General features: G+C 41.9%; 1 protein-coding gene across 1 annotated transcript in view; it reads left to right on the forward strand.

Annotated features, from left to right (window-relative positions):
- Positions 1 to 24,674, forward strand: part of LGR5 (leucine rich repeat containing G protein-coupled receptor 5) — a 124,690-nt gene that overhangs the window by 44,535 nt on the left and 55,481 nt on the right. Inside the window, exon 2 of the mRNA XM_054026474.1 lies at positions 8,874 to 8,945. Within this exon, the coding sequence (XP_053882449.1) occupies positions 8,874 to 8,945 (72 nt within the window). The remainder of the gene's footprint in view (positions 1 to 8,873; positions 8,946 to 24,674) is intronic.

Genomic DNA, 24,674 nt, shown 5'->3' on the forward strand with positions numbered 1-24,674 from the left:
ATCTTGGAAATATCATTACCATGTATAAGGCAATATCCAATTTAATTGAGAGTGGATTGCTTGGGTAGCTGTTCCTAGTCACTGAGAATGGGTTGTATCTTTTTTGTATTCAGTCTCTTATTGTCAGCGTTTTGACCTGAGGCTGTTTTATCTTTCAAAGACTTCCATAAAAATAATCATTAGTACATTACCTTAAGCTAATGAAAGCCCAAGGAAAAAATTGACAGCAAAAACAGTATTTCCTCTTGACTGTTTTATATAAATTATGTTTCGGCCTAACTTGTTAAAAAGTTTATCAGGATATAAATGTAACAAAAATCAGTAAGTTACAAAATGCATTTTCTCTAATACTGACTTTCGCTAGGCTAGCCTGGTGATGGATAAAAAGAGTTTGTAATGTTCTGCATTTAAAAATATATTCTAATGGCAGATGAACAGTTTTCCAAAAGTCAGTGGAAGCCATGCATATATCCCAGCATTGATTTTCTAAAATGCATTTACATCTATTAAATGAGGGCAAAAATCTATCTTCAGAGATGAATTGTCCCAAGTAATATCAGGTAATAATAGACTAGTAGTTTGGCCTCCAACTAAAGACTTCTTTAGCATATGTTGAAAGCTAGTTAAATTCCCAGACTCCAGCAAAAAAGTTAAATTCTCTTGTACAACTTGTATTAAGTAGGGTAACTGGAGATTCTTCATTATGCCTAAAGGGGGACAATAAATAAAGAAATCGGGGGGGGGGGGGGGAGAATCTTATTTTTATCCATGTTCCTGGACCATACCTGTTCTTGCAATGTTTGCAGGTTTGGCACCTTGGGAATTAGCTCTTCAACCCAGGAGCACCCTCTGCAGGCCAGTGATCTGCTTGCCATTGGCCCCCATGTGTCCCTCCCAGGACCCCTGTGCCCTTATCTCAGGGTTCTGCCTCCTGCAGTACCCCACAGTCTTGCTGGGTTTCCCCCACCCCCTATCCCTACATTGCCTCAGTCATGGCTACTGCCAGTCTCTGTTTAGCCCCCGCACTCTGGGGCGGGCTGCAGTCTATCAGCAGATCATCACAGGCAACAAGGTGTTTAGACTGGCCACCTTTACCCACCCTCAGGTTGCCCCTCTGCAAGCCCAATACCTAGGTGGGCCTAGAACTAGGCCCTGTAGCCTGGGGAGTTGCTGGCCTAGGGCTTCCCTGCTCCTAAGGCCTTTCCCCAGCCCAGCCCTGCCTTCCTCTAGGTCCCCTGAGTGAGTTCCCAAGCCGCTAGGCCTGTCTCCCTCTCCTCTCCAGTCAGAGAGAGACTGCTTCCCTGGCCTTCTTATAAGGCCCAGTTGCTTAGTTTGGGGCGTGGACCCAGCTGCAGCCACTTCCCCCAGTTAGCCAAGGTTTTACTCCCCTGCCCAGCCCCAGCTCTCTACAGGGCTTTTCCAACCCCTTCCGGGCTGGAGCGGGTGTTCACCCCGCTACAGCACCATTTGGTGAACACTCAAAATCTGCTGGAATCTTTAAACAGACAAGTTGACCATGTCTATGGTGCAGTTTGAAATACCTGTTGTTTTTCAAAAACAATCTTCCACAAAAATGTCTCCTGCTTTCCACAAAGGGAATTCCTCTCCCTGCAGACCTAATTACTAGCCAGAAATGCAGAATGGGTAATATTCACTCAGGGGCACTGGAACAATTTGTACAGTGGGGGTGCTCAGAGCCACTGAAGCAAAATGTAACCCCTGTATATAATGGAAACCAGGGCCAGAGTCAGGCACCAGCTGAGCAAGCTCGTGCTTTGGGTGACAGATTCTACGGGACGGCAGTCCGCTCAATCTTAGGGTGGCACGGCCACTTTTTGTTGTTGTTGTTTTGTTTTGTTCGCCGATCCGGCAACCCTGTAGGGGGCAGCGGTGAGGAGGAGGGGAGCGCCCTGCTGGGAGCGGGCTACGTGCTCCGTCTGCCCCAGCCAATGCCAAGTCTGTAGCAAGCCCAGCAGGGCAGCCCGTGTCCTTCCCTCCCCGCCGACCGGAGCGGTGCGGAGCCCTCCCGGCAGGCGGCATGGTGGTCGGGGCTGCATGGCGAGCGCCAGCTGAAGCCCAGCCGCCCCCCCTTTTCTTTCTCCCCCCCCACTCCCTTCCCCTCCCCACTAGCCGGGGCACGTCTGCAGCACAGGGAGTCCCCCTGCACCCTGGCTCCGGCCGCCCCGCAGGTTTTTTGTTTTTTTTCCTGCTTTGCCGCTCCGGCCGTGCCGCAGGTTTATTTATTTATTTATTTATTTATTGCTTTGCCGTTCTGGCCGCCCTGATTTTTTTTTTTAATTTGTTTTCCTTGGGGCAGCAAAAAAGCCAAAGCCAGGCATGATGGAAATCCCTTCAAGCCAGGAGATGCAGCAGCACTCCCCACACCCCTAGTTCCAGCACCTATGTATTCAGTGCTGGAGCAGTGACCTTCCTAACATATGACAACTCTGGGCCTTTCACTGCTAGAAATGGGAACTTCATAGCAATGGAATATGTGGATTCTCAACTTCCAAGTGAGATACATGGAACTTCCTTCTATCTTTGAAAGTGGCAATAAATTGAGGACATTTTTATATCTAGAAAAATGATGGTTAGAGATGTTTTAAATGTATAATAGATTTTCCTCAGCTTCTGAGCCGTTCAGATGAACTCAAGGAATGTCTCTGTGTTTCTACAGTGCCTAGCACAATGGGATTCTGTTTTTGACCGGGCCCGCTAGACTCTACTGTAATTACAAATACCTAATAATAATGGCTAAGACACTTGGATTTAGAAGGACACCACAAATAGTCCTTGAATAACTTTGCTGTAAAGTATGTGGCCTATGTACAATAATGTGATGGTGTGGTAGACTAGAAACATTCAAATCCACATTCATTTTGAGTGACTTTCATAACTCACTCATGGCTTCACTACTTGTGAATACTGTGCCCATCCCAAACTTATGCTAATGAAACCTTTTACCACATCATGCATCTTGTAGTTTATATATATTGTGTGTGTACACACACACACAAAGGGTATGCCTACACTTGAGCTGGAAGGTGTAATTTCCAGCTTGAGTAGATGCACTCATACTAGCAGGGCTGGCGCAACCCATTAGGCGACCTAGGAGGTTGCCTAGGGCGCTACAGTTTGGGGGGTGACGACCGTGGCGGTATTTCCGCCTTCTCTGTGGGGGGCGGCAAGCTGGCGGTGCTCCTGCATACTAGCTCTCATCAAGCTAGCGTGCTAAAAAAGACTGTAACAGTGGCAGCATGTGTGGTGGGATGAGCTAGCTGGCCCGAGTACATGCCTAGGGTCTTGGACAGGCATGTAGTTGGGGCAGCTAGTCCCTCCCATCACTTGCATTGCTGTAGTTACGCTCTAGCTCACTAGCTCAATGAAAGTTAGCACAAGTATAGCTCCCAGTATAGAGCACACCCCCAGCTCAAAAGTATAGATATACCCTGAGCATTCGAAGGAAGGACTTGGATTTCCCTTTCTCTCAAAAACTTGGATGGCTATATGGAGAATGCTGAAAAGTTTTTAAAAGTGAAGGAAAATTCATAAGTTTGGAAAGAAGTGACAGTGAAGGAGTTTGCCTTTGAATGCGACCACAGCCTTGTGACTAACCTTTTAAAAGGTTTCTTTGTGCAGTTGAATTACAAAATGCATGCAAAATAAACCTGACTGAGCATGCAGTTACCCCGCTTGATAGTGTTCAGCGACCGAAATTGCATGTGAAAATTTGGTGCTCATTTTGAATGCTGACAGTCTTCAAAAATTTAGCCCTTGCTGTTGTAAATTAGCAAAGAGGAAAATGTATTCATACTTTAGGTGCACCTGCTGGGAAAGAAACCCTTGAATTTAGATTAATTAGATTGAGATTTGATTACCATTCCTGGTGATCCTCAGCAGTCTGATTTGAGCTGAGCTAAGGCTCAGTCTCCCTCTTTGTAGTTGCAAAATGGGTTCATATCTGAGCAGATGTGCCTCTCAGCTACCAGGCTGCGTGTGCAAATCAGGTGGTTATAGGCTCAAATACCCAAATTTTGCACTACAATTTGGTATCTAGTGCTATCCTTTTGAAAATGTAGCCCTTGATATTCAGAAGGATTTCCTACAGAAAATGTTACTCAGTGCCTATAGGGACTCCTAGCAATTCAGATGTGTTTGGAAGTAATTTAATTACTACACTGGTGGCAGACTGGCACAGGGTATAATTAAGAAAGATATCACTGCAATGAGTACTATTGCCTCTGCAATTATTCATGCAAATCTTTGTATTTTCTGCAAAGACGTTGTTTTTTTCCCTGACATGTCACTAATTCCTAGTCAACTCCTGGATAACTGGTTTGAGAATTCAGACTGATGGGCTGCTGATGTTTGTTTGTTTCTCACTCTCTCTCAAATTACCTCTTGCCATTTGCAGTACTCTAGCCTAATTTAGTGGTGCATTAATTTAAAAATGTTTCTGTCTGATGTTATAGTTATTCACATTATGAGCCATATACTGCCTTCAGCATTTATTTTCATGGCAGAATTCCCACTCATGTCAGAGAGAGTTGCACATGTGTTTTAATGGTAATACATGGCATTATATTTCCCTATTGTAAAATGTTAAAATGATTGTGGGATTCTAATAATTATAAGTTTAACTGTGTGTTTTTATATGATTTATTTGTCATTGTGTCAAGCAAGAGCCTATCAAATTTGAACAGAAATGCTTGTGGCTTTATTTTGTTTCAAGTGTGTGAATTTGAAAATGCTATAGATTTTGGGCCAGATCCATAGCTTTGTTGAAGTCAATTGAGGATTTGGTCCTTTAATTTGGAGTTTTGTTTCATCGTGACATTGAAAATACTATTTTACAAGCATCCTCCATTCTCTCTTCTCTTCAAGCAAGAGCCAGATCCTGCCCTGGTGCTGACAAGCTAGCATAGAGATTGGGGGGAGGAGGGGGTAGAAAATGCACACTTTGAAAAAAGAACCCTGCTAGTGTAGGCCAGAGTTCCATAAGACAATCCATAGCACTCTTTACTACTTTTCCCAATAGGAACAATGCATAGGACCACTGTCCACCAGCTAGCAATTAGTGCTGATAGGGAGTATGAATGCAGTTATCTAAACTGATAGACATGCTCCTTGTCCTGAAGTCTATGCCCTCTTGGAACATGAGCCAAAGCCTGGCAGGTTAACTGGGAGCCTCGTTTATTGGTCTCTTTGGGCCCTATCGAGAATTTCTATTTGGCTGCCCAAAGTCTACGCATTTACAGCATTGCTGGTATGACCTTCTGTGGCTGCCTACGTTAACTCGACAGACCCAGTTGTGGAACTGTTACTCACGTAAGTAGTCCCTTTGACTTCACAGGGACTTCTCTCATGCATAAGTGCTCACCAGTAAGAGTAAGGGTTGTGCAGTCTTGCTGAATCACTACACACAATGGCAGGAATTAGCCCAAATGGCAGACAGGCTAATTGGACTTTATACGGGACATTTTTAGTGTGTAGAGGCTCTGGTGCATGCACAAAATATGCTCACCGTGGCCTCCATGTATGGAGGTCCTTGTCCGGCTGGCTGGAGGAAAATGGTTGTTGCCCCTTTAAGAGCCATCCCTTACAACAGGGGGATGAGGAGGAAGTGTAAAGCGATGGACAGGAAGGGCAGGAAGCAGCTGAGCTCAAATTAGGGGAGGGTCACTGGCCCTTCCTGCTGACTAGAAGAGTGGGAGAGCATTTATACCCCATGCAGCCCAGAGAAGACCTCTTTTACCAGGATTGGGATGGCAACATCCACCCACCCACGAACTTTGCAAAAGGACCAGGTTCCCTCATGACTAACTGTCGGCATTATGGTAATTGCCCTTTTTCTTGGAGGCTGGGAATGAATTTTTCCCTAACAGCTGGGTTGAGCAGGGTGGATTTTTTCACAGTAGGTCTGGGACCCAGTAGGGTGGGCAGGGGGGTTAGGTTATAATGTCACAACTTAGTATGTAAAACTTGTGGTGGATGTCCAGTGTGGGTACTCAGAATGGAAGAGATATGGTTATCCGATAAAATGGATTGGAAAAGAGTTTGAAGAAAAGCATCCTGTAAGGGAGCTGAATAAGGGGAGGTTGGGTTCTTACATCCTGTACATCGGGGAGCCAACCCCCTCTTTTTTTTTTTTTTTTTTTTTTTAGCCTTTTTAAAGAAGCTAAGAAAGGGGGTCTTGGAGCTCCTACATCTGGAGCAGTGGGGAGCTGAGCCCCCTTTTGCCTCATACGATGGCAGGACAGTAGGGATTACAGGAATGGGATGGCAGGGACCAAGTTGGAGATTATGTGGAAATGATGATGACCTGCATGGTACAATTTGTTACCAGATACTCCCAGATATTTTAAGTGAATAAAGTTGTGGCCTAATTAAACTACATCCATTGCCTCCTGTCTGACTTCCAGCATGGCTGGACAAGTGGTATAAGTGGCCTAAAGGAGTAACCAGCTTCTAAACACAACTGCCTGTGCAAATGGGTAATTGCATATGCCAGTAGAGGCCTAGATTTAAATGTGCACCAGCGCTTCCATTCTATTGAAAAATTGGTCATGTAAGGCTTTATTGGGCAAGTGTGTAAATAATGTGCTTTCATGAGGTATGCATTTCTGTTGTTCTGTTAACTACGGGTAAACTTATTTTACTGATAATATTTTGTGGTCCTGTTGCAGACAAATATCTTATTGTTTTGTGTTATGTTGTAAAAACAAAGGAGCCAAGAAAAGGGGGAAGGGGCAGTGTGGTGTGTATACAGAAAGAGAGAATAAAATGTTGATTTAACTGGTAGTTTTAAAGAAATTTCTAAAAGTTTGTGTATATTGGGAGTGACTTGTACTGTTCTGGTGCATGTCCACAGAAGGAGCAAGGAATGAAAGCTGTTTGCCTATATTCTGACCCTCTAAGATGTTGCAGACAAGCCAGTCTGTAGGGTGCTTGTGACAGGTATTACCAGCTGCGTCCTAGGAGTTAGGATAGGTGAGGTCCTCAGGATTGTACATGTATCATCCCTGCTGTGCAGATTAATCCTACTATTAAGAGGAATCAGTTAGTCAAGAGAGCTAAGCTTGTTCTGTGTTAGCCAGAGCTCACATTAAAGCTGTTTTTGTAGTATACCCAATATACGTGCCTGCTTCAGGATGCATTGCTCCTGTTTTCGGGTGTCATCAGCATTTGTCCTTTAAAATATAAAATATGAGCAAAAATATTTATTTACAAAATCCCATTAAGATCTATGTAGAAAATGCATGCACCAACTGATTTTGCTTAACATAATGCTTTGTACCTTATTATTCGTTAATCTATAATTCACTCGACTGATGGGATTTCAGCATCTATATTTTTGTTCCTTTGCCAAAATAAATCTTTTATTCCTTTGCCAAAATGAAAGAGTACTCCCCTACCAATGGCATGAAAGAATTAGGTGATGAAATATTACAGTAAAAATGTGAATTCATAACTAAAGTGCTTCCTGATTAATCACTTTGATTTTAAAGTGAATATACAGAGGCCTACTTCTATTAGCGATTTGATAATGGTTGTGAAATATTAACACAGTTCCCTGTTATTTTAGATTCTGTACTCCAAGTATATTTTTCAATTGTACATTTTCAGGGAAACATCAATACAGTAGAAGATCAAATATACTGAATTTAAAAGATTGATTGCTGAAATCATTTATTCTATAATGTGAAACAGGTGGTGATTAATAGGAATTTTAAATGTCCACATACGTAAATTCAGATCATTTGCTTATCTCAGGATCTCCCAGATGCTGGAAAAGAAAAATCAGTCATTGAAAAATCATATAAAGTAATTAGAATCTATTAGGGGCACTTTTTAATAACTTATTAAAAATAGAAGGTAGCATAAATACTTGCATATAATATACAGGTGTGAAATATGTTTTGATTTTAACCACGCTATTCCTATTTTAGGATGTCATCCTATCTTGTCTACTGTATTTTATTATGCAAGCTATTTTATTACATTTACTCTTGTGGTAAGCGAACTCTAATGTTACTGTAGAAGTATAGGAAAGACTGGTAGAAACCTATACAAATAAAAACAGAATAAAATTTAATTACATGGAACTTAGCCTAAAACAGAAATTGATTGAGTTCTGACCAGAGTTTAGAAGGCTAGTGGTTTCCTGTGCCAGGAACTACTGTGGAACCCCACCAGGAAGTGTGCTACAGAGCAGGATCACATTACACCCTTGTTTTATGGTTCATTTCACTTATTTAATGCAATTTGAGAACCTGTAAAAGGAGCATGTTAGAAAGAGGAATGTATTTTTTATTCCATTTCTTTTAATCAAAATATTTATTTTTACAAGATACCTAAAGTAACTTAGGACAAAATCAGTAGTATTGTACATCACATTATATTACAAAAGCAGTATATTCCATATTCATGAAATGTCAATACAAATGCAAATTTCTTATTTTTGTACAGCTTAGTTTTTCTACTTTTAGTAACCCATGAATATGCTACAGTCTTAAAACAACAAATGTATTTCCTTTCCTTTTATTATTCCGAATAAATGGTAATATGGTATAGTGGTTTATTAAAGTAACTTCGACTAAAAAGATTGTTTAGCACACCAGCTTATTTATAGAGCACAAGGAAACATTCCTGAATCTTTAGAAAGTGGATGTGCTACAGCATATATAGTTTGTTTGACAAAACTGTCTACTTAAGAAAGAAAAATGTTTAAAATGCTAACTAGATAATGATTCATCAGTCATGGCAGAGGAACTAATTTTTGTTAATGTACTACTTAAAAATGTGTGGAATGAGCAGCTGGATACCACACTTGTGGCATGCCATACTAAGGCTCTGTCTGTTTTCCCCTACAGTGATCTCAGTATGAACAACATCACTAAGCTGCCCTCGAACCCCCTGCACAATCTCCGCTTCCTGGAAGAGCTGTAAGTATCATTGTATCCTTGATGGGCATAGTCAGCACCAGACACATTCCTGTGTTTGTCTCTCATACGTACTGTGGGAACCAGATAAAACAGTGCAGGAAAGCTGTCAGCTCTGACACTTTTGGCACATGCGGAAACACTTAGTTGAAAAAACCAATTGCTTGTGATTCTGGAAATGAACTTATAAAAGAGTTACCGTGAGGCTACAACTTCTCTAAGCAGAGACAGAGCCAAACAAATTAAAAATTTTAAACAAGGGCTATGTAAAAGAGCTGGATAGTTTTTTGGAAATAGTTAAGCAGCAGGATATTAAAAGTTTGAATACTGGCTCATGTTTATTAAAATAGCAAGTAAAGCTATAATCAAAACCTGCTGCCTGGTTCTGCCTATGTCAAGGACAATTGAGTCCACATTTCATAGCATCAAGGCTTCTTGTCCTAATCACTTTTAATTACTGTTTCCTTACTCTTAAATTTAGCATCCCTCAAGGCTGACTAAAACACCAAATCTCTGTGGGAAGAGGCTGACACTTGCAGTTACAGGAATTCTCTAAAAAGTTGATTAAAGGAACTATTTAGGCATTGGCCCCTGATGAAACATAGAATCATAGAAATGTAGGAGTAGAAGGGATCTTGGTAGGCCATCTAGTCCAATCTCCTGCGCTGAGGCAAGACTAAGTATATTACATCTTAAAAACCTCCAATGATGGAGATGCCACAACTTGTCTAGGTAATTTGTTCCAGTGCTTTACTACCCTGACATCTTCCTTTATTAGCCCCTATAGCCAGGGGCCCATCTTTTTCACTGATTTTAACTGCTAGTACACCACAAAATCCACTTGGGACATGGAAAGTTATGATGATACCTCCACATGAAAAATTCATTTTAAAGGTAAAGGAAATGTACAGTAGTAACCCTATTTTCAGACTCCATTAAGCTAGAATATTACTTCAGAACTATTAGTGTCCTCACTAATGGTCAGTTATATGCGGCCACCTCATCCTTCAGGCTGGCATTTCAAAAAGCAAAACAATGTGCTCATTAATGGCCAATGGAATTGCCCTCTGAAAACTCAGAAGAACAGAAGACGCCTCGTAAATCACTTCAAAAACTATTCCATTTACAAACAGTTTTCTTTTTTCCCCTAACTCTATCTTTTTTGTTTTATTACTACTAACATTTGCATGGAAACAAAGTATATCTTTTCAGCTTCATCTGCTCCTTCTACTTATTGCCTGTTTTAAGTAATAATCAACAGTGATACTATAATGTGGCCATTACATATATGCTGTCACCAGCAAAGTATTATGATATCAAATACATATGAGGTGGTTTGTGCCACCAAAGCTCTGTTTCTAGATTGTGTCTTAGTTACTGTTTGTCCAATTTCCTCTAAACTATCATAACCCTCCTAACCGTTCCCAGTCCCAAACTCTCTTTTTTTCCAGACACCTCAGAAATAAATATTTTAGTTTTCTCTGTAAACACAGAAGCTGATTCTCTCCAATCCTCTCTCTTTAGCAGGTTAGGATGTTCACTGGCTTATACCATCACAGACCAAGGAATATGATTCCAGTGGAAAGGTGTCCATTCTTTGTTTTTCTGGGGCCCTCTCTTTTTTCCCTTGTTGATACATCCTCTCTCTTTCTGCCAATTGCTGTTGTGGTTCTATCCCAGTGTTAGGTAAGAGGGACATATGGGGCATGGTTGTTACCCTTTTCTCTGAGGCCAAGCACACTGCCTCTGGGATATCCCTAGTTTTCATTAGCATTGGGACATCAAAATTCTCAAGGATCCTTTGCAAAACTAGTCTCTTGCATGATTCTCACAGTAATATGTTATAAAAATAAACAACATCTTATAATATATCTGGTTAGGAAGACAATTCAGCATGAAGGATATTGAATCAAAGAAGTTAGACATGTAAATGGCATATTAGCTTATCTAGTTTATCTCCTTACTAATACAGGATTATTCCCTCTCCAGTCTAAATTTCAATGCTCTGAACACTGGGGTTTCTATTACTCTTTGGGAGATTATTCCACAATATTAATGCATTTCACTCACTGTCAGGAGACTTTTCTGACATTTTCCTTCTTAATTTCTTACTATTACCCTTTGTCCCAAACTAAATAATTCTACTTCCTCCTTGCTGCTAACATTGTTCATCTATTTATACTATTATCATTTTCTGATTCTCTTAGTCAAGCTATAAAAAGTTAAATATTTATATTAAATTAAAATATATCCCAATAACGGCCCCACACTGTTTGAAACCCTACTATTGTGGCACTGAGGTCATCAAATGTATTTACTTATTATTTGTTTGGCACTGAACACGTTCATACTGGATATCTCATTATGAGCCTCATTCAAAGCTCATTGAAGTCAGAAGGTGTCTTTCCATTGACTTCAACAGGCTTTGGATTAGACACTATGTATAGAAATTCACTATGCTTAAAAAGTGTTCTTTTCAACATTTTCAACTGTTCAATAAATAAGTACAAGAGTCTTTTTAGAGAAACCCATAAACAGAGCTAAGAATGTTTATAGAGCCCTGCTGCTCATCACCTAGGAAGTGAAGCAGAAAGTAGAGACATATGCTACTGTAGACCTTATAGCATTAAAAAGAAGCAGTTCTTATCTGCAGCTTGGGATAGCAAATGAGATCTTCTTTATTTAAGTGTCAGTATGGATCTCTGCAGGGGACGTTGGCTGGTTAGGAAAGTTACAGTGAGTTGGGATTGCAGGAGTCTGCATAGAGAAGGGACATAAAAGGAGAAACATTATGGAGCCTGTCCTGTATTGGAGCCGGGCAGAAAGCAGAAAAAGAGATGAGGATGTAGGGAAAGTATCAGCAGCATTTTGTAGGTGCCAGGGGTGTAGGGGTGTGTGTGTGTGTTTGACAGGGAATGCAGCAGAGGACGAGCCTGCTGTGTGCTGTTGGATAAGAGGGAAAGGAGCTGCAACATGCTAAGATTATGGTAGGTAAGGTGTATGTATCACATACTCAACATAACACTCTGCAGTGTTTCTTGTTCTGAGCAATCCTGCCTCACACATCACCATCCAAAATATGTTGAGATTTTGTTCGATAAGAAAATTAAACCAACTGTATTAGAACCAAAACCAAGACCTATGAATGAATGTTATTCACCTTGTGCCTCAGGGCTGGATCCTGACTCTCCACTAAAGCAGAGCTTAGGCCTTGTCTACACTACAGGGGAAATTCTATCTAAGCTACACAATTTGAGTTATGTGAATAGCGTAACTCAAATTGACATAGTTTAGATCTACTTCCCATGGGGTCCACGCTACATGACATTGACTGGAGACGCTCTCCTGTCAACTCCCCCTACTCTTCTCGATCCAGTGGAGTACAGCATTGACGGGAGAGCAATCTGCAGCCGATTTAGCGGGTCTAGTGAAGACCTGCTAAATTGATCGCGGATGCATCGATCGCTGCTCATCGATCCCCCAGTTAGCGTAGACAAACCCTTAGAAACTCTGCAGGAGCAGATCTTCTTTCAGTGCAGCCCTGAGGGACATAATTGGTTCTTTCATTAACCCAGAGTTTTGATTAACTAAAGTGTGAAAATTTGGGATTACGCTGTGTTCTGGGGGGGAAATGTGCCCCAAAATGTTTGTAAGCATTGTTTTTCTCTGAAAACTGATCTCTACAATGCTGTCCAGAAAGCTGAGTTTTGAGGAGGTTCATTTCTTTGCACATACAATGGGCCTGTTTGGGCCTAATTTTTTGCTTAAATGTATGAGGCGGATGACAGATACACCAGTGTAAATTCAGAATAACTCTGTGGATTTACACCAATAGAACTGAGGCTATGTCTACACTATGATCTGGGGGAGGGTGATTCCCTGCTTGTGTAGCCGAGACTCATGCTAGCTCGAGTCGATAAGAACTAGTGTGAGTACAAATAGTGTAGCCACAGTAGCTGAAGCAGTGGTGGCACAGCTTAGCCATGCCAAGCACAAACCCACCTGAATTACCTGGGTATGTACTCGGCACAGCTAAGCCGTACCATTGCTGCTTGTGCTACTGCAGCTATGCTACTATTTATATTTGCACTCACTCTTATCAAGTTACCACAAGTATGTGTATGCAAACTGGGAATCACACCTCAAATTTGTAGCGTAGACGTAGCCTGAGACCCACTTACTGATCTCAGTGGGGTTGCACAGGATGTAAACTGAGGCAAAATTTGTTCCAGAATGTCTATTAGTATTAATGTATCAATACATTACCTTAAGATGTAAAAAAGGTATGAACGTTATATCTGTCGCTAGGCCAAAACATGAAATTTTAGGTGCATCACCACCTATGCAGGTGTCTTAAAGGGATAAGATGGACAACTGTATGTAAATATGAACATTGTGAGCAAAACTTCAAAATACTGCCTGAAATTTGTTTTATTTACTGAATGAATGTACCTATAAAGACTAAGGAAGAAAGAACACGGTTAAATGAGACATATCTAGTTTCCTTTCATATACTGAAAAAATTGTTCTTCCTAAGCAAAGTAGGCTGCAGACAGGCAAAGGTCCAAGTGATTTTTAGTACACTGCTATTATTCAACAACTTAAGGCAGGTGCTTTTAGCAAAACAACAGGCAGGGGCAGGGGAAACAAACCCCAAGGGATGTTCTATTACTTTTTTTTTTTTTAACAAAATGATTTCAGAGTAAGACAGTTTCAAATAACATCCATTTGCAAAATTACATGACAAAGGCACCTTACATTTAATTCTAACCTGCATGCAGGTGCAAAGTGATTTATTGTATTACTTTTTAAAAAATAACTTGAAGAGGCTTACCATCATCTCGGAAGTTTTTCAGGCTGCCCACTGTATTATTACAGCTATTACTGAAGAATTTAGTGTGACTTGTGTGTGCTTTGAGACATTTTGTCTTCGTGATAGTCAAAATGTACAATGAAAAGCATAAGATTTCAGGCACAAATGCCTTTAAAAAACATATTGTGTTATTGTAATGAAATACAAAATTACACAAATGCAATACAAAATCAGGAACATATGTGGACCCTGAGTCTCATTTACTTTAAGGCCCCTTCACACTGCCAGAGTGGTGCAAATCTGTGTAAATGAAAATTACACCCGAGGCCTAAATTATCAGGACATGATCAATCACCACTTGTTCATCTTATTCATAAATGATCTGGAGAAAGGGGTAAAAAGTGAGGTGGCAAAGTTTGCAGATGATACTAAACTGCTCAAGATAGTTAAGACCAAAGCAGACTGTGAAGAACTTCAAAAAGATCTCACAAAACTAAGTGATTGGGCAACAAAATGGCAAATGAAATTTAATGTGGATAAATGTAAAGAAATGCACAGTGGAAGAAATAACCCCAACTATACATACAATATGATGGGGGCTAATTTAGCTACAACGAATCAGGAAAAAGATCTTGGAATCCTCGTGGCTAGTTCGCTGAAGACGTCCACGCAGTATGCAGCGGCGGTCAAAAAAGCAAACAGGATGTTAGGAATAATTAAAAAGGGGATAGAAAATAAGACAGAGAGTATCTTATTGCCCTCATATAAATCCATGGTACGCCCACATCTTGAATACTGCGTACAGATGTGGTCTCCTCATCTCAAAAAAGATATACTGGCATTAGAAAAGGTTCAGAGAAGGGCAACTAAAATGATTAGGGGTTTGGAATGGGTCCCATATGAGGAGAGATTAAAGAGGCTAGGACTTTTCAGCTTGGAAAAGAGGAAACTAAGGGGGGATATGATAGAGATATATAAAATCATGAGTGTTGTAGAGAAAGTAAATAAGGAAAAGTTATTTACTTGTTCCCATAATACAAGAACTAGGAGCCACCAAATGAAATTAATGGGCAGCAGGTTTAAAACAAATAAAAAGAAGTTCTTCTTCACACAGCACACAGTCAACTTGTGGAACTCCTTGCCTGAGGAGGCTGTGAAGGCTAGGACTATAACAGGGTTTAAAAGAGAACTGGATAAATTCATGGAGGTTAAGTCCATTATTGGCTATTAGCCAGGATGGGTAAGAAAGGGTGTCCCTAGCCTCTGTTTATCAGAGGGTCGAGATCGGTGGCAGGAGAGAGATCACTTGATCATTGCCTGTTGGGTTCACTCCCTCTGGGGCACCTGGCATTGGCCACTGTCGGTAGACAGGATACTGGGCTAGATGGACTGTTGGTCTGACCCAGTACGGCCATTCTTATGTTTATTGTTCCCCTTTCGTCTCTTCTCTCATTCTGTTTGTTTTGTCTTTCAGGGGAGAGATTTTCAAAGGTATAAATGGGAGTTAGATGCCCAATTCCCATTGACTTTGAGTGAGAGTTGGGCAGCTAACTGACCCTTATACCTTTGAAAATCTGGATTAGAAACTCTTTGGGGCAAGGACAGACATGCTTAATTTTTAGTAAAATCATAGATTCCAGGACCAGAAGGGATCACTGTGATCTGCACTGTGTTATGCAGTCTGACCTACTGCATAACACAGGCCAGAGAACTTCCCCAAGATAATTCTGAGAGCAGATCTTTTAGAAAAATATCCAATCTTGACTTTTTGTCAGTGATGGAAAACCCACCACAACCCTTAGTAAATTGTTCCAATGGTTAATTACTCTCACCATTAAAAACGTACGCCTTATTTCCGGTCTGAATTTATATAGCTTCAACTTTCAGCCATTGGATTGTGTTATAACTTTCTCTGCTAGATTGAAGAGCCCATTATTAAATATTTGTTCTCCACGTAGGTACTTATAGATTGCAGTCAAGTCACCCCTTAACCTTCTCTTTGTTAAACTAAAAAGATTGAGCTCCTTGAATCTATCATTATGAGGCAAGTTTCTTAACACTTTAATCATCCTTGTAGCTCTCCAGAGAATTCTATCCAATTTATCAACATCCTTCTTGGAAAAAGAAGAAAAACTTACTAGCAGATCCAGGAACAGAACCCAGGTCTCCTAACTACTAGTGTAGGGCCTGCTGTACCACACCATGCTGCTTCCCTCCCTTGCTATTAGTTGCCATTGTGGGCACTACTGAGAATTACTTGTATTTAAATAACTGGAAAGCATGATTGTCCGGCTATACCGAAAGAAGGACAGGAGACACATGATATGGATTTAATCAGGCTGCAACTTTAATATTAGATGGTCTGGGACTACCTAGCAGATAAAAGTGTACAGTGCAGGTAACCCCATGTTTATTCCATGATTACCCGGGGGGCTTTTACCAGCTCCACCTCTTTCTCCTTCCAGGTCCCTGGAGCAAATCCATTGCTAGGACCTTAGCATCCACCCCGCCCCCCTCGTAGGAGGGGTAAGGTGGACTATAAGAAAGGGGGGTGGCTCTAGGGTGACCAGATCACCCAGGTCAAATATCGGGATGTAGGGGGGGGGTGAAGGGGGCAGAGCAAAAAAAAAATTTTTTTTAAACCCCAACCCCTCCCCCCTCCCATTCCTCCTCCCTCTGCAAGCGCTGGAGGGAAGCCCGGGAGATGCAGGGGAGCACGGGGCAGGGGTGAGTGTGAGTCTGGCCTGGCCCCAAGCAGGCAGGACTCTGGCACGGTACCTGGAGGGAGAGTAGGGGGGCCGCCCGCAGGGCCAGGCGGCGGCTGTTCTCCCCACCTGGGCAGCGGGACTCGGGAGCAGCCGCTGCTGCAGCTCCCACTGCTGCATGGAGAGGAAGCGGCTGCTGGCCAAGCACATGGCACTCGGCAGCTGTGGCTCTGGTGCCCGCGAACCCCCCGAACCCGGGCCTGCTGTGGGGACCCAGCGCGCACACTGCGCCCAACCCCTGGCCAGTTGTGTCTGGGCTGCTGCCCAGCTGGTGCAATCCTGCGGGTGGCCCCGGAGTGGGGGCAACAGGCTCCAGCACCTCCATCCTGCTCGGGTCCCACAGGGGAACGAACAGGGCTGCCGATGCTTCCGCCCTGGGGCTGCCCACGGGATTGCACCAGCTGGGCAGCCAGCCCAGACATGACCGGCCAGGGGCTGGGTGCAGCGTGCGCGCTGCTGGGTCCCCACAGCTAGGGTGACCAGATGTCCCGATTTTATAGGGACAGTCCCGATTTTGGGGTCTTTTTCTTATATAGGCTCCTATTACCCCCCACCCCCGTCCCGATTTTTCACACTTGCTGTCTGGTCACCCTACCCACAGCAGGCCCGGGCTCGGGGGGTTCGGGTTTGGGCCCGGGCGCCAGAGCCGCAGCCGCGGAGCGCCATGGCCGTTTCCTCCCCCCGCGGCAGTGGGAGCTGCAGCAGCGGCTGCTTCCGAGTCCCGCTGCCCAGGTGGGGACAACAGCCACTGCCTGGCCCCTCAGGCCACCCCCCTACTCTCCTTCCAGGTACCGCCCCGTCCGAGTCTTGCCTGCTCGGGGCCAGGCCGGACTCACACTCACCCCGGCCCTGCGCTCCCCTGCGTCTCCCGGGCAGGGCGTGCTTGGGAAGAGGCGGGGATTTGGGGAGGGAGCCAATGGGGAAGGAGGAGGCGGAGTTGGGGCGGGGGAGGGGCATGAGCCCTTCCGGGCTGCGCCTGTGTGCGGGAGCCTTGCTTGTTTGTCCAGTGTCCCGACCTAACATTGGTTGGGACGCGGGACAAAGAAGCAAATATCGGGACAGTCCCGATAAAATCGGGACGTCTGGTCACCCTAGTTGGCTCCCTGCCGTTCCAACCATATGAGTCCCAAACCCCACACCGTTCCGTTCCATTAATCAGCACCTCCTTTTTAAGTCCTTTACCAGGCTATTTATCTGGTCACTAGATGCCTTCCCTATGGAGGCATCCGCCCCATACTTACCAAATAAGTTGCGACATATAGCCTACCACATCTTTTGTGCTCATTGTAATAAGTGTTCCCTAACACCCACTGTGGGGGAAGGCAGAAAAAAAACACTCAACCAAAGCCAATATGGTGGTGAGGGAAAAAATTCCTTCCCAGCACCCCTATAAAGAAGTGACTAGCACAATGCCCACAGCAGGTTCAAACCCCACCTGCTAATCACACTTCAAGAGTAAGGAGGGTGGATGCTGCCTTGCCTGCTGCGTGCAGAACGGGGTTTCCAACACCAGAGCTTTCACCTTTAAAGCCTTCTGTCCTTACATTCCAAGGGGATGAGTCAGCACTGCAAAGCTGACCAACACACCTTTTTGCAGCAGTTTCTGACCTTGTCCCCCTTCCCCGGCATAAAGCACTACTGCCTTCCTCCGGCAAGCCTGGACAGCAGTCCTCCTGCTTTCAGTGTAGGGCGGTCATTGTCCAGCTATACCGAAATGAGAACTGTATTATTAGATGTCTGGGACTACCTGGCAGATAAAAGTACAGTGCAGGTAATCCCTGTTTATTTTTCATTTACTTCAGTGAGCTTTGGACAAGCCCCTAAATGCCAAAGACCTTTCCCACAATATGAATCTGTGAAGACTTAAACACTAAAGGCAATCAATATGCCAAGCAAAAAGAGAAAAAAATGAACAAATATAGTCTACAGGTCTTAAATCATATTGTTCTGGTTCAGATCTCCCATATGTGTCAATTTTACAGCACTGATTCCAATGGACGTACTCCTGCTTCACAGCAGCATAAATAATTTCTATCAGCCTATATGTTTCTCAGTAATTTTCATTGCAAATAACTTATTGTCTCATATACAGTTGTAACACTGCATGTATCATCACATGCTCTACTCCTTGTAGTCTGGGAATTTGATTTCACTTTTAATAACCCTGTATAGAAAGATGTGAACAGTTTAGAATATACTGTTGTGTTTAATTTGTAATGTTTATTGATGAAACATATCTGCCACCAGGCAGGCAAACAGCCAGTGATGCATCATAAATTCCATAAGACAGACTTTGTTGATAACACAGGGCAATGTCTTCACAACCTTGTTTTAATACAGACAAAGAGGCAATAAAAGTCCTTGCCCAGGAGAGCACAACAGTCATTTTGAAATTAACCATTCTTCAATAAAAGTAGTAGAGAGGTAGTGGCTCAAATAATAATGTGGACTAATTGGCAGAAATTGAGGTAGATTTTTTTTGTAGTTTTTATGCATACACTGAATCTGACTCACTAGAAATGAATGTGCTAGTCATTATTCATAATGAACTATAAGATGAAGATTCACATCAAGCAATCAAAGTATAATTATGAAAGCTACAAAAGCAAATATTAACTTCTATTCACAATCTAACAAGATGGCCCAATGATTCTAGAACTAACCTACTATTGTTGTAATTTTCCACTGTGTCATGAACGTTTCATGAGCTTGATGCCACTTTAAACATGGACATGGTAAAGTTAGCTGACTACTGTAAAAGATTTGGCTCTTTCCAGCCAAGCATCATAAAAACAGTTTGTTCCATCTTCATCATGCTAGCGCAACCTGAGAACTGAATGTTTGTCCGAATGGTCAGAAGATGAAGTATTCAGAGTAGCAGCTGTGTTAGTCTGTATCCGCAAAAAGAACAGGAGTACTTGTGGCACCTTAGAGACTAACAAATTTATTAGAGCATAAGCTTTCGTGGGCTACTGCCCACTTCTTCGGATGCATATAGAGTGGAACATATATTGAGGAGATATATATATACACACATACAAAGAGCATGAACAGGTGGGAGTTGTCTTACCAACTCTGAGAGGCCAATTAAGTAAGAGAAAAAAAATTTTTTTGAAGTGATAATCAAGATAGCCCAGTACAGACAGTTTGATAAGAAGTGTGAGAATACTTAAAAGGGGAGATAGATTCAATGTTTGTAATGGCTCAGCCATTCCCAGTCCTTATTCAATCCTGAGTTGATTGTATCTAGTTTGCATATCAATTCCAGCTCAGCAGTCTCTCATTGGAGTCTGTTTCTGAAGTTTTTCTGTTGTAAGATAGCCACCCGCAGGTCTGTCACTGAATGGCCAGACAGGTTAAAGTGTTCTCCCACTGGTTTTTGAGTATTATGATTCCTGATGTCAGATTTGTGTCCATTAATTCTTTTGCGTAGAGACTGTCCGGTTTGGCCAATGTACATGGCAGAGGGGCATTGCTGGCACATGATGGCATATATCACATTGGTAGATGTGCAGGTGAACGAGCCCCTGACGGTATGGCTGATGTGATTAGGTCCTATGATGATGTCACTTGAATAGATATGTGGACAGAGTTGGCATCGGGCTTTGTTACAAGGATAGGTTCCTGGGTCAGTGTTTTTGTTCATTGATGTGTGGTTGCTGGTGAGTATTTGCTTTAGGTTGAGGGGGTTGTCTGTAAGCGAGGACAGGTCTGTCTCCCAAGATCTGTGAGAGTAAAGGATCATCTTTCAGGATAGGTTGTAGATCTCTGATGATGCACTGCAGAGGTTTTAGTTGGGGGCTGAAGGTGACAGCTCGTGGTGTTCTGTTATTTTCTTTGTTGGGCCTGTCTTGTAGGAGGTGACTTCTGGGTACTCATCTGGCTCTGTCAATCTGTTTTTTCACTTCAGCAGGTGGGTATTGTAGTGTTAAGAATGCTTGATAGAGATCTTGTAGGTGCTTGTCTCTATCTGAGGGATTGGAGCAAATGCGGTTATATGTTAGAGCTTGGCTGTAGACAATGGTCTGTGTGGTGTGTCCTGGATGGAAGCTGGAGGCCTGTAGGTAAGTGTAGCGGTCAGTAGGTTTCCGGTATAGGGTGGTATTTATGTGACCATCGCTTATTAGCACAGTAGTGTCCAGGAAATGGACCGCTTGTGTGGATTGATCTAGGCTGAGGTTGATGGTGGGATGGAAATTTTTGAAATCATGGTGGAATTCCCCAAGGGCTTCTTTTCCATGGGTCCAGATGATGAAGATGTCATCAATGTAGCGCAAGTAGAGAGGGGCGTTAGGGGACGAGAGCTAAGGAAGCGTTGTTCTAAGTCAGCCGTAAAAATGTTGGCATACTGTGGGGCCATGCAGGTACCCATAGCAGTGCCGCTGACTTGAAGGTATATATTGTCCCCAAATGTGAAATAGTTGTGGGTGAGGACAAAGACACAAAGTTCAGCCACCAGATTAGCTGTGACATTATCGGGGATACTGTTCCTGATAGCTTGTAGTCCATCTTTGTATGGAATATTGATGAAGTATGAATTTTCTACTTTCTTGTAGTTGTAAAAAATTATCTGTTTGTTCAGCCAAAATCATGTTTACATCTTCCACATTCACAACCCTGGAAATTTGGCAAAAGGCATCCAAAAAGAGTCTTTTTTCACAAGTTTTTTTGAACTTCAGAACACAAGTGCATACACACCATTCCTGCTGGAGGCAGTGCCAGTGGTAACATCTCTAATATGCCCTGACTGTGGCTTCATTTTGCTACTCATCACTGTGCAATAACACCAGAATTTTGGCCCTACAGTCTCCATCTTTAGCACATAGCATGGAAATGACAAAAACAATTGCCATACTTTTCTGTCCAACTATCTTCATAACAGTACGCCACATTTCAATGTACTTATGCTACTGTTGACATTATACATTATTCCCTTACTGTTAATACTGCGACCAGGGATGAAAACAATAGATGCTCAAAAATCTGAAGTTCACTCTTTAAGGCTAGCCCAACAAATTAGAACCAAATCTCTGGATTTGGATCAATCTGACCTAGCATTTATTGTTACATGTAAGTGTTAAACTTAGAATAAGAAGTTCCAGCAAGTCTGAGATTATTGGCTGGCTGATTATTAGTGATAATACTTTCCAAATATAAAAATAAACTTGAATCTCTTGTTTCCTAGGTCTGTGGGATCTTATGTAGGAGATGAGTTTAGAGCCTGGGGTAGAAAGAATTATGATGCTTACTTGAGAGTACTCAAGTACTCCTCACAATTGGTCTTGCTGTCTGCTCTGGAGGAAGCTACATGGCTTCTGTTCTAGCAGAGTGCCATAGTTAGAGCCATCTGAAAAGAGGAGGGCTCTATAGTGTTAAAAGCAAAACAGAGTTTGTCCTCAGTACTGGCCTTGGTCAGTCTAGCAAAACATGAGACCATTATCTTCAGTGGTCTTATCATTGCAGGTGCAGAGAAATTCCCTCCCCTCTGTAGAAGGAGGGAGTAATAGTACATTTTGAGCCAGTTTCTTAACTGGCAGACATCAATGATCAAGGCCAGAACAAGATCAAAGATGGTGTAGTGTTCTGATCACATATTCCTTCCATCTCTACTAATTGAAGTCAATGGACCTTCTCCAGTTACACCAGCTTTGAATTTGGCACATGTATTTTAAAAGCCATTTGGGGCCTTTGCTACAGTGAAACATGCTGTATTTGAATTTTCAACTAAAATGTAAGTGGAGTAAAGAACACAGTAGCTGTAAATATGTGGGCAACACAACTAACTCTTGCCCCTTGTTTGCAAGGAGGGAGCATGTTTTAAACATTTTGTTCCAGGAGCTCAGTGTAAATCAGCTTCTTGATGACATAGAATTTCAGGCCACATTACTGTCCTTTCTTATGTTATCTATCACTTCGTAATAATTAGGTGGTTAATTCATAATGAGACAAAATGAAATAAAAAGAGAGATGATGATAATCATTATCAACAGTTCATAACTTTTTGTCTAGAAAGATAAGTCCTCAAAAATGGAGGAAGGAAAGCAGATTTAGAACAAATATCAGCCATATGGTTTTAATTTCACACATTAAATATTATTACTGAGATTGGCCTAGGAATAATCATTAAATAGATATTAAATTACAGGCAGCTGCCGCAATCTAATAGTCTGTCAGATCAATATCAGACTGGTTATCCATATTGACAGAGCTATCTTTCTTACTTTGATTTGAGAAGCAAAAAAAGGTTTTGCATCATCATAGTTAAAAAGAGAAATAGAATGCCTTTGGTGATTAATTACTCTAAGGTTGGCAGGAAACAAGACAGAAGCAGAAAAAACAAGATCAGCAAATTCTGCCTGAAGCATAAACTTTTTTTTTTTTTTACATCTAGAATCAGTCATTTTAGAAAACAAATTAGAAATCTCAATTTTGCTGTAATACCTAATATTTACACTTTTTTCCCCCAGTCCCACTGTAACAGCTGTTTTGTATTACAAGAGAATATAAATGTTTCAGTGTTGGTATCAATAGAAGAGAGAATTAATTGATTGATTTAAATAAGGAAGATAAAATCCTGACCCTATTGAAGTCAATTGGAGTTTTTTCACTGAATTCAGTGGGGCCAGAATTTCACTCTGAACCTTTATTAAGTATTCTAAACAATGTTGATAGATGGACGCGGGATCAGAAGCTTGCAAATAATATTAAAACAACAAAACTGAATTACCTAGACACTCTCCATTACCTCTGGTCCCAAACATCATAGAGACAGATCGATATGCTGATTATCAATGCTTTAATAAAGTTTTGTAGATTTTATATTTGTATACAGCAAGGCGTTACCATTAATTAGAATAACTGTTAATGTTTTAGGTCCAATTCAGCAAGATACTTAGGCATGCCAGTATCTGATATCTCTGAGACAGCTCCCATGCTTAAAGTTAGGTTCATGTTTTAAATACCTTGCAGAATCAGGGCATTTAATAGTTTTTGCTTACAGAACCAAAAATCTTTTTGCCATAGCCTTAAGGTCCTTCTCTACTATTTCCTCTCAGTTACCAATCTGGGAGATTGTATTAGTTACAGTATGTAATTTAGCATCAAAGGAGTCAAACCACCCTTCTCAAGAGAAGATGGATAGCTTTCGAAACTGATTCAGCAGAGACATTAACTCTGGTAACCTGTTCATCTTCTTCATTTTTTTTAAAGAAAAATATGGCCTAATCCATGATAGCACTAGCCTTGGCACATGTTCTTCCCTACTCTCTTATCCCCTGGATGATGTCAGTAAATCAGTTAGCAGATGGAATTTAAAATTCAGGGTCGGAAAGAGCTAAAGGCAGTGCTAGTAGTTCAAGGAACACAATTTATAGCCATCCCCTAGTATATTTGGAAAGCCAAAGAAGGATTGCAAGTTACAAACATGCTTGCATACCACAGTATGTTGCAATATGGTATATGCAAATACAATCTGGAGTGAATAAATAAAGTACAAAGCAAGCTATTGAAAATCTTTCATGAAAATAGCTGTAGCCTGGTCTGTACAAAAGAACATGCACTGGCATTTCTCTGAACAGACACATCCAATCTGACTATTGCTCTTATATTTTAACAGCCAAATAATAACACAACAGACTTATAATGACCTCCACTGACGCAAGTTGAAAGTCCAGAATTACTTCAGTGCATTTCAGTGGACTTTCACTCCACTGGACTTTCAGTGGACTTTCACTCCTTTAATAGTGACACTTCTTACAATGCTTGATCCTGCAGTTCGTTGAGCACGTCCAACAAAATGCTATGTGCCCTTAACTCCTAGTGATTTCAGCACCTTCAGAACCTCTTAGTTCATTCCAATACAAGAAGATTCCACTGTGCTAATCCTATCAAAATGCACAGTTATCTACCACATTAATGTTGCATAAATGTTCCGTTACAAAAAGATCTTTGCCTTCCCTTCTACTTCTGCTCCAAAGGCTTGGTCCTGCATGGCGCTGAGCTCTTTCAAGAGGTGATGAGTATCCTCAACTTCCATTGTCTCTAAAGAGAGTTGAGGATGCTCAGCACTTCTCAGAAGGGCTCAACATTTTACAGGACTGGGCCTTACCTGAGAAGAAAATCTGCCACAATCCCCATAAAGGGATGGCTTGCTGT

The sequence above is a fragment of the Malaclemys terrapin genome, chromosome 1 (assembly GCF_027887155.1).
Source record: "Malaclemys terrapin pileata isolate rMalTer1 chromosome 1, rMalTer1.hap1, whole genome shotgun sequence".
In the NCBI taxonomy this organism is placed as follows: domain Eukaryota; kingdom Metazoa; phylum Chordata; order Testudines; family Emydidae; genus Malaclemys; species Malaclemys terrapin.